Below are 18,834 nucleotides of genomic sequence, written 5' to 3'. Positions count from 1 at the left end.
GCCGTGTGGGTAGAGCTTTGAGATACACTCTCAAAAAACAGCCACTGCTATTGACGCAGTGGTCTTCGACATGACTTAGTTTCCTTTGGAATATTTTGCTTTCCTCCTTTGTGAGGGAGGACCTGTCTACTGTGCATGACTTTGCAGACTCTCTTCCTAGAGCTTCGCCTATCTAGAGCTTGCACCGTACAGCTCAGTGACAAGAAAAAGAGAAGAATGTCACGTCTGAAACGTTCTCACTTGTCAATAACAAAAAATGGCATGAAAAATGAAGGTGAAAGAGGCCATTGCTGTGTGAATGGCACACCAGGTGCAGCATGCTCTAGACTGCAGAACCACAGGAGAGAAAAGTCACTGCTGGTGGCCCAGCAATGGGTGGGGACTGAAGGCTTATGAGGACAGTGGATGACATCTGGCTCTTTTTTTTTCTGTCATCTTTTCAGCCATGCAGAGTGACACAATCTGGTTCTCTCTCCATCCCCACCCGTTTTTTTTTTTTTTCTTTATCTAACTACATTGGACACATTACCTGTTCGCTATCATATGCCTAGATATATTATTCAGCAGAAAAGTCATTTGATTATGAGCTGATGCACTATTATTTGGGGAAACAGACCCTCCTCCTCTGAACGAAAGCATCAAGCAAAATCGCTGCCTAACAAAATAATGGTTTCCTATTGCATGAGACAGACTTCAGTGAGACTCAAGCCTATATGTTAACCCGTAGCTGGAGGCTTGGCGAGCTATATGGCGAGGTAGTTGGTTAGTAAACTGTGAACCGACCGACGGATGCATGAAACAAGCAGCGGGGACTCTCGTTAGTAGCAGAGGGAGGGCAGACAGCAAACCAAAGTCCCTGGAGCAAGAGGGGCTTTACCTTCTGCAGTCACTGTGAGTGTAGCTGAACAAGTGGCTTCCCCAGCGCTATTGGCGGCTCTGCAAGAGTATTTCCCAGCATGCTCTGGGTAAGCATCGACTATAAGCATTAAAGCCATGCCTGTGGACTCCTCAAAATGGAAAACTACATCTTTTGATGGTAGGATTGGCTGGTGGTTATGAAACCACTGCACTGCTGGTTTGGGGACACCAGAAACCCTGGCGTGAAATCTGACTGTCTCCCCGCTGTGCACCCTGAGGCTGGACAGAGGCTGGATGAAGACGGGCTTTTGGCCAAGGGCCTCCTTCTGAAATGAGACTGATGGCGAGGCATGCCATTGGAAGTGTGATGTAACTTCTCCAGATTTGCTAAAACCTGAAAAGAAGCAGGCCAGTTTTAATGGTTTTTGCCCCTGCTTAAGTCAAAACTCTTTCGGAATTGTCGATTTTAAGTTTACCACAGGTTTCAGCGACGAACTAGAATCTAATCCAGTCGTAATGTTTTGTCGGTATTGAGTCAAAGTCACACAAATTCATGTCCATTTTCCAGATGGACAAGCCGAGACACAAACGGCTTAAAGAACAAAATAAACTCCATTATTGCTCATGAAGGTAATACCGGAGAATGCAACTAGGTTTAGGAACTAGTTTTCCCGCTCTGTTTATAAATCAAACTTTTCTGTTTTGTAAACCACTTTAAATTCATTATTAAGAAATTGTATAATTATTATTATAGTCCTTAAAATTAAAGAGGAAACTAGAAGTTTCCCTAAATCCTTATGTATTGTTGGATACATCATAGAAATAATACTCATGGAGAAAAAAATAGCATGATTGTGTATGAAATTCTCTTACAATTGTTGTTGTTATGTGTGTGTGTGTGTATGAGAGACCTGGAGGACGCTAAGCAAGTGCCATACCACTGAGCCACACTCCTAGCCAACTGTTACTCTTGCTTGGAATTAAAGTCCTCAGTGACCAAGAAAGTCTTTCTGATTACAGTATAACTAATGAACAGAAACATTAAACCACCTCAATAGTGGGTCTCTCAACACTTAGGGGTCCTTCTAGTCTTGGTGAATCTATCTATTCTATGATCAGAGCTGAAGTCATTGTAATGCCTATGAAATCATAGTTGTGTCAAAACTACATGAAGATGGTCCAGTCTCTACCCTAGGTCAGTAAAAAAGCAAATATACCCTTTTTTTTTCCCTTAGCATTTTTCTCTCTATTCTGATACATGCTGATCAGGAAGCAGAAAAGCCAGTGGGGACCGTAATACATCACAAAACTTTATGGAGAGAAAGCAGGGAAAATTAAAAAGACAACGGTCCCGAGAGAAGTGGTCAATGAGGAGCAGAAACCGTTTGCAACATAGGAACCACAAGTTAAATGAACAGAACGGAAGAGCCAACGCCTTCATGACTAGCGACTGGAACAGGTGTTGTGAAATTCTTAAGTCTTATTCTACCTTCTAGCCGCAGGGTGGCGGTGCTGGACACTTGGCCCACAGCATTATTAGCGACAAAAGCGTAGGTTCCTTCGTCCTCTGGATAAGCCTCGGCGATCTCCAACTGGTAGGTGTCTTCAAATTGTGTCATCCTGAAGAAGCGAGATGGCTTGATTTTCTTGTCTCTGCAGTACCAAGACACCTTCAGATCTGCAGAAGAAAACACATTTAAGCCATCAGAACGAGCGCAGTTTTCTCTTATCTGTAAACATAATCTTGATTAGGCCATGGACCACATTTCATTATTTATTTTTTTAGCTTAAGATCTTAAACTTTTCTTCCGAACACACTGCACCTGTGTGACTATATGATGCTCATCTTCAGGGAGGAAACACTCCAGAAAGATCCAGCTTCTCCTATCGCTGAACTCGTTGCAGTGTTTCAAAGGCTAAAATTTTAGTTGTAAAAACATTTTTTCTTAAGACAGAGTCTTGCGTGGCCCACACTGGCCTTGAACTCGCTGTGTAGAAACCAGCCTCTGACTTCAAATATGCCTGCCTCTAAGTCCTAACGCTTGACTTTCATCTCCAGGGTGAAGAGCTTGGTGCACCCCACTACAAGGTTCTGCGTTTATTTCTACTGACAGCTTTGCCATTGGTGAACCAAAGGAAGCACCATGGCAAACAAGAGCTGGGGCCCGCTAACAACCAGTGCAGTAATGGAGAGAAGGGAGAGAACCTCTCTCAGCGGAGCATGCGGCCCCGAACTGCTCATTGGCTGCTCGTGGCCTCTGCGAGGCTCTCTCCACCAGCCACACATTCCCTCTCCTCTGTTTCTCTGCTTCCTCAACTTCCCCCTCTGATGTCCGGGATACTTTCTCAGAGACCCGTTCTCCCCTGGGTCTCCCTGGTGAGGGCCTCACCCGCACCTTCCAAGCTTCTCTCCTGTTCTGTTTTTTTTTTTCTTTCTGTTTTTTCCCTTTGCCCAACACAGTAATGTTTCTAAAGACAGGCTGGATCATGCTGCCTAGAGGCTAAAAGTCTCTGAGTGGCCCCTTGGTGGCAAACAGGATGAACTCTAAAGTCTAGGCAGAGACCCGAGAGCTCTGGTGTCTGGCCTCTGCCTCTTGCCTGTTCCTGGCAGCTGAACTTCAACTGTAAGTGGATCCCAGGCCATCAAAGCATCCCTCTCAGTCTGTTATGCTGCGTGCTCTGATCCCACCACCCCCTTTCCACGCACACACCTTCTCCAGCCGTCTTTCTGACAGAGAACACTCTCTACATGACAGTATTTATAACTGAGGGATCTTAGACACACACGTCTCTTCACCTCTTAGAAAGCAAGAGCCCAGCCCGGCCACTCCCAGCCCTCAGCGTCTCCACAGCAGTGGAGAAGGTAAATATTGTTAAAGTTAAAGAGGCTGCTTAAGCAAACTGTGGACATATTTCATCATGAGATTAATAATTCTTTATTATTTAATTTATCTGTCATTCTCTAAGTCTCTAACGGTTCAGGTTTATGGCTCATAAAAAATCTCTAGTGAGGAGCTAGTAAAATTTACAGTTTTCCAAATTTCCTTTCTACCAGTAGGGGGCACCAGAGACCTGCAGCAGAGAATGCTTTCCTAGCGAGACAGCAGGCTGAGACTGTTCACTCGAGCTTCAAGGCTTCCTTCCTCCCTACTCTGAAAGTTTTTGTGTGTGTGTGTGTGTGTGTGTGTGTGTGTGTGTGTGTGTGTGTGTGTGTGTGTGTAGTACAGATATGGCATATTGCATTTTAAAATGAAATTACTGCATTAAAAGGACATTTTCAAACTACCTTCAGCATGTCTCAAAAACTGCACATCAAAGACACAAAGTCCATAGAACTTGCCCACATTTATACCCAGTGCGAGCCTCCAAGGCTGTAACAAATGAATGCATTAGCAGCAGTCAGTCGGGAGCCATGCCTACAGGTGCCTTACATACATCATGCTTTAATTATGCTCATAAACCGAGCAGGTCTATTAGGTTTCTTGATTAGCATCTCCATCCCAGAGGAGGATGCCATGAGGTCAGAAGATCTATTGAAATCCTAACTTGTTTAGGAAAATAGCTGTGGGCAAGGTAGAAATTGGGTTACAAACTCTAATGGAAGAAGCCTAATAAACAAAACAACAACTACCAAGACTGGAGAGTTCCCCAGTAGGGTCGCCACACACAAACCAAGAAAAAGAGGAAGTCATTTTCATCGGGGGTAAATCAGTCATTCATTCCTTTGATTTATCTCAAAGTCAAATGCGGAGAATGGCTGGTGACACTGGAGAAACCGGCCCACAATTGAAATGGAAGTGGATAATCCTGAATGGTGGTTCTGTGCGAACAGTGTGTCAGATGCTGCCTAGAGATCTGTTTAATAAACAGCCTGGTGTATAAATTTAAAGGGTTGATATTACCCATCTCGCAGTATCTATTTCAGCCATCACCAATTTTCCACTGAGTTTCTGCTATGGACAAAAAGTATCCTTTTAGGGCAAGGGTCCGCTTGCTTTCCTGGAGTCTCTTCCCTTGAAGGTTGCTCTAGGATCCAGACACCAGGATCTAGACACTAAGCCATAACCCCTGCTTCTCGTGAGACATACATTCTAAGTTTTAATGTAATAGTTTTCTCATTATGTTCATGAGGGAAAGAAAACCAACAACACCGTAAACACATGTGTAGGTAACTCCTTGGATCCACAATTTCCGCCTCACCTGAGTTTAAAGCCTACACTTTTGTCCACTACGGGACTATACCTCCCACACGCATTGTCCATAGGCTCAATAATGCCTCACATAGAAATGGCTTCTCCTGAAATCTATGAAAATGTTACAATAAACTCATGACAATTGCCAGCTTTGTCATAATTTCTCCATTAAGATTTTATAATGTAGCTACAATCAGAAGGGTGCTGGATGTTTTTAAGACATTTGTGGAAAAATCTTCAAAGATTTTCAGAAAGAATAGTTGTGCTATTTTAACAATTTTTAAGGACACAAAGCAAGGTAGTATATAATAATATACATATAAAACAATATTTATACAAAACAGTAGTATATATAATAATGATATATTCTTAATTAAACAATTCTAAGGGAATGAGAGATGGCTCAGAGGATAAGAGCACTGGCTGCTCTTCCAGAGGACCAGGGTTCAATTCCCAGCACCTACATGGCGGCTCACAACTGTCTGTAACTCCAGCTCTAGAGGACCTGGCACCCTCACACAGACATAGATGCAGGCAAAATAAATAATCAAATAATTATAATATATCTGCTGCCAAATGTCCACTCAGGTTTAAATTGCTCATGAGAGATCTTCCGGAAGGAAGAAAGGATGAAGAACGCTGTGCAAACACCATCTTGTGTAAGTATCAGCGAGGACACCTTTTTATCCAATGCCTACCTGTTCCCGAGACTCGGCACTGGAAGCGTGCTGGCCGCCCCTCCGACGTGACTGTGTCCTGAAGAGGAGTAACGATGGCAGGGGGGTAAACTGGCATTTCCTGATCTGGAGACACAACTTCTGGAACTAAAGAAAGAAACCACAGAATTTGTCATGTGTCCTCATAGCTCTCCCCACTGGACGCCCACGGCTTTCACAGGAGAGTATCTTTAGAGGTGGGAAGCTATCCATTGTTACTCCCCCGGGAGAGCTTCAGGTCAGCTTCCTACCTTCCACAGAAAGAGAAGCCGAGGTTGTGGCTACTCCATAGTCATTCTTGGCTTCACAGGTATAGACAGCCGCATCCTCCGGGAAGGCCTCAATGAGCAACAGCGTGTACTCCTGCCCATCGTGGAGGAACTTGCACTTGAAGCCGGTGGAAAGCAGCTGGTCCTCCTTGTACCAGGAAATTTTGGGCTGTGGTCTGCCTGATATCACCGCGCAGAAGCGAGCAGGCTTGCCGGACTGCACGGTGACGGGCTGGAGCTCCTGCAGGACTTGGGGTGGTTCAGGAGCTAGAAGACAATGCCAGGAAACAGCCCATGCAGGAGAACCAAGGAGAATGGCAGACAGGAGGCAACTCTCCACTCATTTGTTTCAAGATGGCTATGTGTCTAGAAGCACAAAACCTCGGCATCGTGATATCTGTACTTGCCTCAGAATATCAGAATATTTTTTTGCATGACTAAAGGTTCTTTTTCCTTTCAAGGAAAGGAAATAACTTTAGAAAGCTTTTTTCGAAAGTTTCGTAAGAGGTGCTGAGAGGTATAAGGCACCTAAGTATTTTGTCATCATTCTGGGTCACTGGTGGTGCACACCCCTGGACAGCTAAAAATCTAGAACAATTCCCATATCCTACCTAGTTTTAAAAGTCATTTGAAATTGAAACATCACATTCAAGTTCATATGCTTTACAAGTATTTATGTATGTGTATGCCACAGTGACCCTGTTGCATACAGAGGCTGGTGGGGTGTGAGCATCATCAGCTGGTTGAACACTACTCCATATGAGTGCCAATAAATAGATTTTAAAAATTTAGCTTTATGATTATGTTAATCTGTGTATCCTCAGTGTTGGATGAGGAGCGCTAACAGGGAGAAGGGCTTCTATGGGGCTGCATCTGGTACTGCTTCTCTTCTCTGCTCTTCCACCTCTTTACTGCAACTACAGAGGAAACAGAACTGGCTGTCATAGCAACCGCATCTTTCAGGGAAACCAGGGAGTAGGGCCAGAGGATCATCTTTATGAATGTTGAGACAACTCCTAGCACCCCTCCATCTGACTAGCGGGAGTTTTCTCCAAGACAGCCAGAGACGTGGCTGGGAGGCAGGTTCCACTCTTTCCTACGTGTCTAGGTTAGGCTCTCCTGTCAAGCTGTAAATTCAGAGATGGCATTTCTAATGAGGACAGAAGAGGTTCACTGACAACCTCCTGAGGACGATCAGGAAGCTCCTGGGAGCATGAGGAATTTCACTCCCAAAGGCAAAGCACTGATCTTCGAGCCTGGGGCAGAGCCTCATTCTGCCTGCGGCTCTCTAGGTACACCAGGGTCTCCGAGGAGATCTCTGGGTTTCCCCAAGCTTTACACTGAAGACTGAAAATGTCTCCATGGCTTGTATAGTAACGTTATTTACATTTAAACAGTCAGGACAGAGAACTACGGCAGCTTAACGCCGTATACGAACAGCCATCTGGAGTATATCATAACTGACACACAGTGGATGTTCAGTAGTGTCAATCAAACAAACGAAGCCCCGGCCAGCAGGCGCCTCCTGGAAATGACATCTCAGCAGCCGCTCTCTTTTCCACAGGGCTGATGTGGACACAAACACAGTTGCATCCAGATGAGTGCCAGGGGCTCGTCTGAGAATTCTCAGGCACCGCCACTGTGGGGGTGGCATAAAAGTGGATTCCAGACGCAGCCACAGCCATGCAAGTCTAATCACATACCATTGACGTAGAGAGTCACAGAACTCCTGTTCCTCCCGGCCACAAAGGTGTATTCGCCTGCGTCGCTATGTCTGGTCTCAGATATGAACATCCGGTGAATCCTTCTCTCCACCACATACTGGTGTCGCTCTTGAACTTGGAAATTGATTTCAATGCCGTCTTTATACCAGTGGGCATCAACGTCATCTTCATTGACCTCAAACTCCACAACGGCGCGCTGCTTCTCGATGACCTGTTGATGGGACAGCAAAACGAGAAGACTGGAGATGAATCTGCTTCTGGTCCAGTTAATCCGTTCCGCTTAAAGAGCATCAAAAATCAGGTCCTCACGACATCATGAGTTGGCTGATCATAACACGGGCAAATTTTGTCCTGCATATTTCTGGGTGGATGGTACCCAAACCTCTTGTGTAGGGAATCAAACTCATACCTGGGCTAATGAGGGCAGGATGCTCGAGGAGACAATTATTTTGTCTTCTAACGTTTGTGCTTTAATAAATAATAACTGAAATGATGATATTTTATATCTGGGGGAATTTAATTATTTATCGAGGTCTTTGAAGCCACCCTTCAATCTGATTTCACATCCTATGAACTCTAACTCTGTAAGCTAGAGAGCAATTACTGTCCTCAGCTTCAAAGTGGGCAAACCAGGGTTCAGAACCAGAAAATGAGGGAAGAAGGGCTGGCTGGTCATGTGAGTCTTCGCTGCAAGTCATTGTGTGTTTATTTGTTTGTTTTAAACGCAGAACAAGCTCTCGAAAGCATGATAGTTTTTTTCCCTAGAAGACAAAAATGATGGATCTGAACTCAAAATGAATTTCTTAGAACACATTCCCTCCAGCGTGTCCTCTGGAAGATCAGCACCCAAAAGGACGAGCACTGTGAGCACAGTGGACGTTATGGTGGTTGGCACAGGCAATTCAAGGACGTACTTGCTGAGCGACAAGAAACTGTGACCGAACTAATGGCAGCCTAAGAACCCAAGCCAATAGGGAAAAGCTAACTTCAACCTTTAAGATGCCGAGATTATAAAAGTTAACAGTCAGAAATTAAAGCATAAGAGTGGATTAAGAACTATTGATGATTGTCAATATGTCGACAATACCTGAACCTCCTTCTTAATACTTCGGATGCGGACGTCCCTGCCCTCTACAAAGAGGTTAGCGGTTGACATGTTGCCGCCTGCCACCACTGTGTACTTCCCGGCATCGGACATCCGTGCGGATGGGATCAGGAGGCGGTGGACGTATTTCTCCTTCTGGATCTTTATCCTGTGGGTGCAAGGACACTGGAGCTTAATGCATGGGACTCAGAAGGAAGCTCAATGGCTGGAGACAGCAAGGCAAGGTAGCTGACCTGTCTGCCATCTGAAGCTCTTGGCCATCCTTCATCCACTGGACAGTAATGTCGGGTTCAGAAACTTCGCACTCAAACATGGCGCGTTTCTTCTCCAGAACCTTAATGTCCTTAATGTGTTTCCTAAATTCGATGTGACGAGCTGCAAAACAGAGCATAAAAAATTAGCACTCGACATTGTCATCGATATGTAAGTCACATGCTATTCTGCACACCTGCAGAGGCATCTGACTCGCAGATACGAACGGGGCAGGTTCCACCCCAGGATAACCGTGAGTGTGGTCCAACACAAAACCTGTAAACGCACTTCAGACATTCTGGGGTTTGGAACTCATTTTGTAAATTTATCCCCTTGTTCTTAAATATGAACAGGACTCCATACCTGTTATTATGCCATGGAAAAATGAATGTATGCTTGTTTTCAGTTAATTAATACACGGATGTCCTAGCTGGACACCCTGAATTTAATGAATGTGAAAGCCAAACCAATGTGGCCCAGTGAAGACCAAAGGTTAGATAATCCTGATTTATTAGAGTGTATTATTCAATGTATATTATGATTTAGAGGATATAGCTCAATCTATATATTAGAGAACATAGCTTGATGGTTTCCTCTGTATGTATTATAGAGCCATCACCACCACTCTACAGGTGTTTCCTTCTTCTCAGGAAGAACTCAGGCAGCTCTTAGCCATCACATCATTTCCTGCCAGATTGAGGCTAATGATCTGTGTCTCGTGAGACTCATGTATTAAAGCCATTTCATATAAATGGATGCATACAGCATGTGTGTCACTGTGGCTGGCTTCTTTCATTTCATGTACTTCTGGCATTTACCCATATTCTAGTTTGGGTTCCTAATTTCTTTTTATTTCAGTTCCCACCCCGATTGGTTGGACATACCACATCCGAGTTGTCTATTCTCTAATTGGAAAAGTCATTATTTTATACGGTCTATTTAGCATCCTTTTCTTGGGGACCCATTTAGGGAGTCATACCTTCAACGTAAAGCGTGGCTGTGGACGTGGCTTTTCCAGCCACAAACGTGTAGTCGGCAGCGTCTCCAAAGTGCACGTTCCTGATGTTCAGTGAGTGGGTGAGCTTCTTGGTTCGCATCTGGCACCGGTCCGTTGATTTGATTTCCACACCGTTCTTTAACCATTTGTAAGAAATGCCTTCATAGTTTACCGTCACCTCAAAAGTTATGGTATCTTTTTCTTCAGCGTTGATGTCTTTCAGCATGGACGTTATCATGATAGCTGCAGAGGTGGATTAAAGGGGGAGACACCTAGGTATGCAATGGAACCAGACAGGGGGTTGCAGCCAGTGCAGAACCCGCGTGTCGAACGGTTTCTGTCTACGTGTTGACGTGATGAGAATTTAGGGCTAGGAGCTTTGACACTGTTCACGTGTGAGAGAAGGCCAACTGAGAGAGTGACAGGGACCACACAGTGACGGACAGAGAACCCTCTCTCTAAGTAGGTTTTTGATTATATTATCAGTAGAAACTTCCATTCACACAGAGAGGCTAGCAGAGGCTCATTGTGAGCACACAGTAGATGCTCTATCAAGAATAGTTTTTAGTAAATTAAATGATTTGGAAATGAAGGTGTATAACATGAAAAAACATGTCTGCTCTCTTTAGATATGTTACGTGCTCATATCCACACCACCCGTCCAGATACATGCGCACATATATAGCTATGCATTTACTTACGGGTCACTGTCAGGGTAGCACTGACTTGGTCATTGCCGCAAACAAAAGTGTACTCTGCCGAGTCCTCGGTGCTGGTGTTCATGATGATCAGCTGGTGCAGCTTCCCCTGCACGACGATCTTGAACTTTTCACTCATTTCAATTTCCACGCCGTTCTTCAGCCACATGGAAGGAACGTTGAAGTGGGACACCTCACACTCAAAGGAGGCCGCTTTGGTTTCAGGAACCTCAATGTTTTTCATAGTCTTCGTGATGTGCAGTGCTTGGGGGAGGGGGGATCAGAAAACAGCTCCGTTAATGCATGTTTAAACACAGAGGAAGGAAGACAGCAGCGAGTCTAGAGGAGTCTCCGGGGAACACTCACTCACTACAAACTCACACTCACTTTCTACAAACAGCTTGGCTTTGCACTCCAGCTGCCCCACCACGGCCGTGTATTCCCCAGCGTCAGACGGGGAGATGTTCTGGAGCATCAGCTTGTGGACCTTCCTCTCGGAGACCAGTCTGTGCTTGTCACTCGGCTTAATCTCCACATTCTTATGGAACCATTTTACTGGGACTGTGTCGTGGGACACGCTGACTTCAAAGGCAACGGTAGCGTTTTCCAGGGCAGTCACGTCCTTCGGCTTTTTAATAATCTTGACAGCTGATGGGGAAAGTTAGAGAAATTCAGTGATGGGATTACCACGAAGGCAACTACAGGTTGTCTACCTACCCAATGTTCAAGTCAACTCACTTTCGACGTGCAGCCGGGCGCTGGCTCCTAGTTTTCCCAGTTTGAAGCCATAGACAGATTCATCTGCCAGGGTGCAGTTTTTAATCTTCAGAGAATACAGTGTGCCTTTGACTGAGATCTCATACTTGTCGCTGGAATCCAAGACAACTCCGTTTTTGATCCACTGGACACCTTTGACGTCTGGGTGTGTAAGTTCAACGGAGAAGACAGCATCCTGTGTCTCTGTCACCGTGAGGTTCCGCAGAGTCTTCTTAATTTTGACAGCTTCAGAAGAGTGAAGAATTGGTTTAGAAAATATCAATGATGACCAGCAAACAGAAGAGGTTCTCAGTGTGATCACCTCCAGTCAGCTTGCAGAATGGTTAGCCAACATATTACAACTCTGTAGCCTCTCATTTTAAAAGACACTTGGCAATTACTTAAGAGAATCTGAGATTCAGTTGGAAATGGACATTGGGCAATGACTATGCTAACTTCAGTGATCTCAAGTTTCCATATCATATACTAACAGCTTAATAGACTGAATGGATAAGGGTGCAGGAGGGACGCATTATTAATGTCTGATGCAGCTCTTGCACAGACCCTAAGCAATGCAGCAATGTGCACGCGCGCACACACACAAAATATACCTGATGAAAATTTGCACATTCTCCTACACAATTCATAAGGAGAAGTTGATAAACTAATGATCTTATAAAGTGAAGATGTATGTGACCCTGAACAGCATTGGGTTTGACTTTCCTGATGGGAACAGTTAGGAAAGTAGGCAGGATTTGGGGGTGAGAAGGCTGTCCACCCATGACTGACCTTCTACTTTCAGCTTGGCAGATGTTTTGGAAGTGGCGACCTTGTAGGTGTATTCTCCAACATCATCCAGCTTGGCAGCAACAATGACAAGTCTCCTTTTGTGGCCATCAGATTCACTTCTGAAGTTGGTGCTCAGAGCCAAGGGTTTTCCATCCTTCAGCCACTCCCCCTCAGAGTCAGGGTTGGCAACTTCACACTCAAACACAGCTTCCTGGGACTCAGCTACAGTCTGGTCTGTGAGCGGCTTGGAGATGGCGCCCCCTTCAGAACAAGAGTGGAGTGCAAGTGAGTCCTTTAAAATACACACAGGCTAAAGAAGTCATTGCAGAACTAAACATTAAATCTTAAAAACATAAAAGGTTACTTGTACCTCTATTTAGAAAGCACCACAGAAATCCCTTATTCTAAGAATACTTGACTGAAAACCAGAGAATACATTGTGTAAAGAGAAAAGGCAGAATAAAGAATTCTGAAATCTGGAACACATGGTGTTCCACACAGATAGCTTTCAACTCTATTCCTTGTTTTTGAAAGCATGCTATTTGGTCTTCTAAGATCATCTGACCTGCTCAGATACAGGAGAGTCAAATCTGAGCAGAATACAGTTGCTCAGAACTCACACTGTAATGAACCATAATGGTTAATGATGACCTCTACTTCTGTGTGGACAAGCCAACTATAATTGTGAGTCTTCATTCTAAAGCTAAGGATTTCTGCTGAATGGGAAAGGCTATGCTTGCCCCTCCCATCATGAAACACACAAAGGAATTAAGTTATATTTATAATGGAAAATAGTCATTGGGTCCATAAAAATGAAGTAAGAGGAATATGTTTGGGGGATAAAGAATGCTGGAAAAGTGAACCGTGAAGCAAAGCTAAAACAAAGTTTGGTTTAGCAAACATTTATTCATCGTGTATCCTGAGGAGTACACAGAGAAGAGAAGGAAGGAATCAATTCTCTGCTCAAGGGCCATACGCTTTGCTGTGGGGAAAGGAAACAGGGAATAAGCCGCATGTATAACAAGGGTCATGAAAGTTGAAGACAAGGGGGTCCAGGACTGGAGAAATAAGTAGAGGAACTGGCACCTGAGAGTGACGTACAGATGTACAGACGGCATCTGAGAGAGGGCTGGGTAAATGCTCACAATTTAGGCTGGGAGATCAGAAGTGAGGGCATGAATAGCCTTGAGATGAGTATGAGAAGAGGCTTGGCAGTGAGAAGCAGATGAGGATTTGGAAAACAATGGGAAACAGCATCTTTATATTACAATAGTGGCTCCCCAGAAGATCTTAGACTGAATGGTCAATACACAAACCTGCCACGGTAAGTTTTCCAGACGTTGTGTTTTCTCCGGCAAAAAATGCATATTCTCCTTCATCATCCTTCATCATATTCAGGACTGTCAGCTTGTATATTTTCCCGTGAGCTTCAATTTTATATTTAGAACTGGGCTTAATTTCTTTGCCCTTAAAATTCCATAAGACATCAATTCCTGAGTGGGACAGCTCAACCTCCAAGACCACATTTTGAGTTTCTGTGCACGTCAGGTCACGGAGACCTCTGATGATTTTAATTTCTAGAGAAAAGGAAAATATTGGGTGGTCATTTTTACAGTGAGAATGTAAAATGCTTAAAGCAGTGGCTCGTTACATGGAACGGTCCTTACTCTCTACAGAGAGGTTACAGCTAGTTTCCACTCTGCCGACCATCAGCTTGTAAGGTCCTTCATCAGAAGCGTGAGTTCGGTTAATCACAAGTCTCTGTTTGGTGCCTTTGACAATGGATTGTACGCGGTCATCGGGCTTGATTTGCTCTTCATTGAGGTACCATTTAACAGAAGTCACATCAGGGACTGAGACCTTGCATTCCAGCACAGCCTTGGTACCTTCTATCACACTGACGTCTTTCAGAGGCGTTATCACATCCACACCTGCAAAGGAAGACCAAGGAATTGTAGGAATGTGAGTTTTGTTTAAAACATCTGCACATTCGAGTTCCTCAGCTCAATGTCAACAGGAACACAAAACTAGATCTGGGGTTGTAGCTCATCATAGAGACCTGCTTTGTGTGTGAAACATCACGGGTTTGATCCCTGGCATCAATTTTTTTAAAGGAGAAGAATTAACATAAAAGCACGTAAGACTCACTGTAGACAGAGACATGCCCACTGGTAGACAGTCCAAGGGCAGGGAGAGTGAAGGAGTAGTTCCCAGCATCCTCTTTGGTCATGTCTTCAATAAGCAGCATGTGGGACTGTTTGTCTATCACAATGTGAACCCTGTCGCCTTGCTGGACTTCTTGGCCATCTTTCATCCAGACGCCTTCCACATTTTCTAGGGAGACTTTGACTTCAAGCTGAACGATGTCGCCCTCGCAGACCTTTTGATCACTAAGTCCTTGGAGAATCGCAATAGGTCGGGCTGTGAAAGATGGGGAGAAATGAGTGTCGTGGTTCCACCCTTGACCCTACTGCTACACACCACAGTGTCAGGGATGGAAGACTCACGTTTCATCTTCAGTTGACAGGTTGTCTTCTTCCCGTCAACCACGAAGCTGTACTCGCCCTGGTCCTCTTTGGTTACGTCCTTGACTGTGAGGTTCTGGCGCCCACGGCGGGATGTGATGGAGTATTTGCCATTGGACTTTAGCTCCACATCATTGTGATACCATTTGCCTTCTATGTTTTCTGGGGAAATAATACACTCTAGCTCTCCTGAGGATGACTCTGGGACTTCTATGTCTTGAAGTTCTTTCAGGAACTCAACAACTGCACCTGAAAAATAAGATGAAGGTCAATTAATGTCTTGGGTGAGTTATGAAGCTGGAGTATGGATAGAGATGGTGCCTTATATATCTATTATCTTCCTCTCCTACTTTCAAGAATCGTCTTTTGTATCTTCCTGCTAGTGAGTCGAGAAAGGTTTACCACAAATCAGCTATTTTAATTTTTGAATTTTTTGGAATCAGGGAGATATATTTCAATTAAGGCATTTTAAAGTGAGGCCACAAAACAACACTGGTTTAAAAAATCCAAACTGTCAATATTTTGATTAACAATATAAATTGATATTTGATACAAAATTTGCATTTAATTCTCTAAAATTATTTTTGTGAAAGGAGCTAGGTCTAGATAATTTTATCACAGAATAAAGGATGACTCCAGTAAACAATGTAGTCATTATTTCTTTTACCTTCCACAATAAGTTTGGCTGTTGTTCTGACGTTTTCGTCTTCCACAAGTACACAGCTGTAGTCTTCGGCATCGGATGTGTCAATGGTCAGCACGGACAGGAAGTGAACCTTTCGGTCAGAGTGCATCCTATACTTATCTCCTGCATGAATTTCAACGCCATCTTTATACCATTTTACTTTGACAAATGGTTCTGAAGTTTCACATTCAAATGTTGCCATGGTATCCTTTTCCTTAGCAACAACATCTTGCAATTCTTGTGTGAAAGTGATCAATTGCTTGGCTACAAGGGGAAAAAAAGAAAATTAAACTCAAACAATTTGAATAATGGGAAAAGAAAAACATTTAAGTATGTCACAGGATATTCACGGGCGTAGAGAGAGCACACTTGTATGAAGCACTTTCTGATTACCTTGGACAAGTAAGAAGGCATGGCTTGACGTTTCCCCAGCTATGTTGATGGCCTTCACCATGATGCTGGCAGAGTCCTCTGCAGTCACGTCCCTTATGACCAGCTCACAAACATTGTCTTCTGGCCAGTACCAGTAGATGCGGTCAGACCGCTCAATTTTCACACCGTTTCTGTACCACTCACATTCTGGGTCTGGTTTCCCCACAACTCTGACTCTAAAGTGGGCGTCAGATCCTTGGCCAACTGTCTGGCTTTGGATTCGTTCAAAGATTTTGGGCGCCTCCATGCTAGGGCTAAGTTCAATCCTCTCGGGTTTGAAAGTCGGAATAGTGATTTTGCCTTCTTCGGCGAGGGCTTTCTTCTCCTCTTCGGTTAATTCTTTGGTCCAGTGCAGCAGCTCATCTTTGGTTTTCTTGAGAAGTTCTTCATAAGATTCATCCTTCTTGCGAGACTTGAGCTCCACGGCTGTGATAGCCTCGTAGTACCCCTCCTCTGTCCTACGCTTAAACTTACTGCGCAGTTCTTCGGACTCCTCGGGCACCTTCTCATGGGTGATCCTTTCAGCCCTCTTTAGTCTCACCACTTCTTTGGTTTCACTGGTGTCGACGGGTCTGTCTACTTTTTGCACTTCAAACTGAAGCTTCCCTGGTTCATGGATGTGGAACTCTGGCTTTGGTTCAGGAGCTCGCCTGAGGACGGATCTGAAATCCTCCCTCTGCTGGATCTCAAGTTTTACTTTATGCTCTATCATGCCTTCAGGATTTTCTGCTGTGACCCTGACTTCACCTGTATCATAGGATTTGCAGTCCACAATATCCAGATAATGAATCCCATCATAGCGAACTCTGAATCGTTTGCTCTTCCGGATGAGCTGTCCATTGAGGTACCAGTTGACCTTGGGCTGAGGGTAGCCGGTGACTCGGCAGCGGAATCGGGCTGTCTCGCCTTCGAGCACTCTCACTGGCTCTGGGAACAAGACGATGTCTGGCTTTTGCTTTTCCTTCTGATCTGCGGTCACACCTGTGAGGGCGCCTTCGTGAGCCATCCTCTCTAGCTCTTCAATTTTCTGTAAGCCTTTCTTCCCCTCGGGTAACTGAGACTCTTCCACTAGACCTTTCTCATCTTTGACAATAAGTGTGGCAGACGTGTGATCGGTCCCGTATTTGTTAGTGGCTCTGCATGTGATCACACCACTGTCTCGAGAATAGGCAACTCCATAATCAAGGCTGCAGTATCCGAATTCATTAATCATACGCAGCCTGTTGGCCGCTTCCAACGGCTTTCCGTCATGGAGCCACTCGACCACCATTGTGGGATCACCAATCGGCGTGAGTCTGCATTCAAAGTGGGCAGGTCCAAAGCGCTTCAGCCTGAGGGAACTGAGTTTCTTCTTGAAAAACGGTTTCTGCTGTTTCTCCTTGTCGTAGAGGTCCCCCTCTTCCCACTGCTCTTGGCCATATCTCAGATGGAGGGGTTCCAGTTCTGGGGCAGCAATCTCCTTTGCTTTGTACGTCCCTCGTGGGATGATCAATTTTCTTTCCGGTTCGGGTTCGGCAAATTCAACCTCAACATTGACTTTGCACCTTGTGGTGTCCCGGCCTGCCTTATTAATAGCAGTGGCAGTATACCAGGCAGAATCTTGGCTGATGGTGGAATCGATCTTCAGGGCAGCTTCTCCTTTGGTTCCTTCAATCCTGTTTTAAAACAGGAAAACAAAACCATTAATATAGTGGCGACACTTTTCTGTTTATTTGACTGTTAGATTTTTATAAGAAGTTTAATTTGACTATCTTTTCAAACAGACCTGATCCTCGGGTACTTATGAGGCACAATAATGTCACTGTTTTTCAGCCACACAATGTCAGGGTTGGGGTTACCCGTAGCTCTGACTTTCATTTCAAGCCTGGCACCTTCCTTTATGTTGACATTTTTCAGTTTTTCCACAAATGCTGGTTTGAGCTGGTGTTCCACCGCTGCAAGTGAAAGGCCACAATTTAGAGCAGCTGGGGGCAGGAGTGCCTGGTTGTGACCCCAAATGAAGAAACAGTTTGCTTTCGTTTTAATAAAAACTCTCGTTTTACCTTCCACAGTCAAAGTCACCGATATTGTAGATTTTCCTGCTCTGTTTTGGGCAACCACGGTCCATTCTCCAGAGTCACTGGGTGACGCGGGAACAACAATCAGTGACTGGGTTCCGTCTTCTTTAATGACAACTTTGTGTGTATAATCGTTGACAATTTGCTCTCCTGTTACAAATAAGCAAACACAAAGTAGGTGGGTTTTTTTTTTTTTTTGCATAGTTGAAATACACATAAAAGTTTGTTTCTGTGTTCAGTGACTCGTGGGTGAAGCTTTACCATGCTTACCATTGTGAAACCAGAATGTCTCTGGCATGGGTCTACCCACAACCTTTAAGTCAAATCTGGCAGTCTGTCCTTCTAAGCATTTGAAAGACGCAGGTTTTAACACAAAGACTGGCTTATACAGTCTCTCCAGTTGTGATTCATCTGTCTCCTCCAGTCTGCGTCCAGGGGACATCCGCGCAGGTGACATCCGTGCGGGGGACATTCGTGCGGGGGACATCGCAGGAGACATGCGTATGGGTGACCTGCTCACTGAACGCGGAGAGACAGATCTGGAAAATGAAGGTAACCATTATTTCATGAAGCATGCAGGAGGCACAGAAAAAAAACTCAGTCTTAATTGGCGATGTTACTTTGGAATGTACTTCTGCATGTTTTAGAATTCACCCTAGACACACTAAACTCAACGAGGAATATATTATTATTCCTAAAGTTGTGTTTTGCTTATGTTAAACCCATGTCACTCAATACACCCAGGTTCCCAGGCTCAAAATCTTAGGCAGCCCGTATT

At 44.5% G+C, this 18,834-nt stretch overlaps 1 protein-coding gene across 3 annotated transcripts in view; it reads right to left on the bottom strand.

Annotated features, from left to right (window-relative positions):
• Ttn (titin) overlaps positions 1 to 18,834 on the bottom strand; it is a 266,701-nt gene that overhangs the window by 221,466 nt on the left and 26,401 nt on the right. For all 3 annotated transcript variants that reach the window (XM_050120983.1, XM_050120974.1, XM_050120992.1), the window contains 20 exons: positions 18,327 to 18,595; positions 18,042 to 18,206; positions 17,765 to 17,933; positions 15,961 to 17,654; positions 15,550 to 15,831; positions 14,865 to 15,131; positions 14,506 to 14,778; positions 14,025 to 14,288; positions 13,674 to 13,934; positions 12,358 to 12,618; positions 11,551 to 11,814; positions 11,200 to 11,460; positions 10,816 to 11,076; positions 10,097 to 10,357; positions 9,099 to 9,240; positions 8,848 to 9,013; positions 7,740 to 7,971; positions 6,019 to 6,303; positions 5,750 to 5,875; positions 2,348 to 2,536 (listed from right to left, as the gene is read on the bottom strand). In XM_050120983.1, the coding sequence (XP_049976940.1) occupies positions 2,348 to 2,536; positions 5,750 to 5,875; positions 6,019 to 6,303; positions 7,740 to 7,971; positions 8,848 to 9,013; positions 9,099 to 9,240; positions 10,097 to 10,357; positions 10,816 to 11,076; positions 11,200 to 11,460; positions 11,551 to 11,814; positions 12,358 to 12,618; positions 13,674 to 13,934; positions 14,025 to 14,288; positions 14,506 to 14,778; positions 14,865 to 15,131; positions 15,550 to 15,831; positions 15,961 to 17,654; positions 17,765 to 17,933; positions 18,042 to 18,206; positions 18,327 to 18,595 (6,092 nt within the window). The remainder of the gene's footprint in view (positions 1 to 2,347; positions 2,537 to 5,749; positions 5,876 to 6,018; positions 6,304 to 7,739; positions 7,972 to 8,847; positions 9,014 to 9,098; positions 9,241 to 10,096; positions 10,358 to 10,815; positions 11,077 to 11,199; positions 11,461 to 11,550; positions 11,815 to 12,357; positions 12,619 to 13,673; positions 13,935 to 14,024; positions 14,289 to 14,505; positions 14,779 to 14,864; positions 15,132 to 15,549; positions 15,832 to 15,960; positions 17,655 to 17,764; positions 17,934 to 18,041; positions 18,207 to 18,326; positions 18,596 to 18,834) is intronic.

The sequence above is a fragment of the Alexandromys fortis genome, unplaced genomic scaffold (assembly GCF_014885135.2).
Source record: "Alexandromys fortis isolate MF-2015 unplaced genomic scaffold, M_Fortis_MF-2015_v1.1 scaffold_8_1_9099942, whole genome shotgun sequence".
NCBI lineage: Eukaryota > Metazoa > Chordata > Mammalia > Rodentia > Cricetidae > Alexandromys > Alexandromys fortis.
Note: the sequence above shows the minus strand (reverse complement) of the source record. Positions and strands in the feature narration are given on the sequence as shown.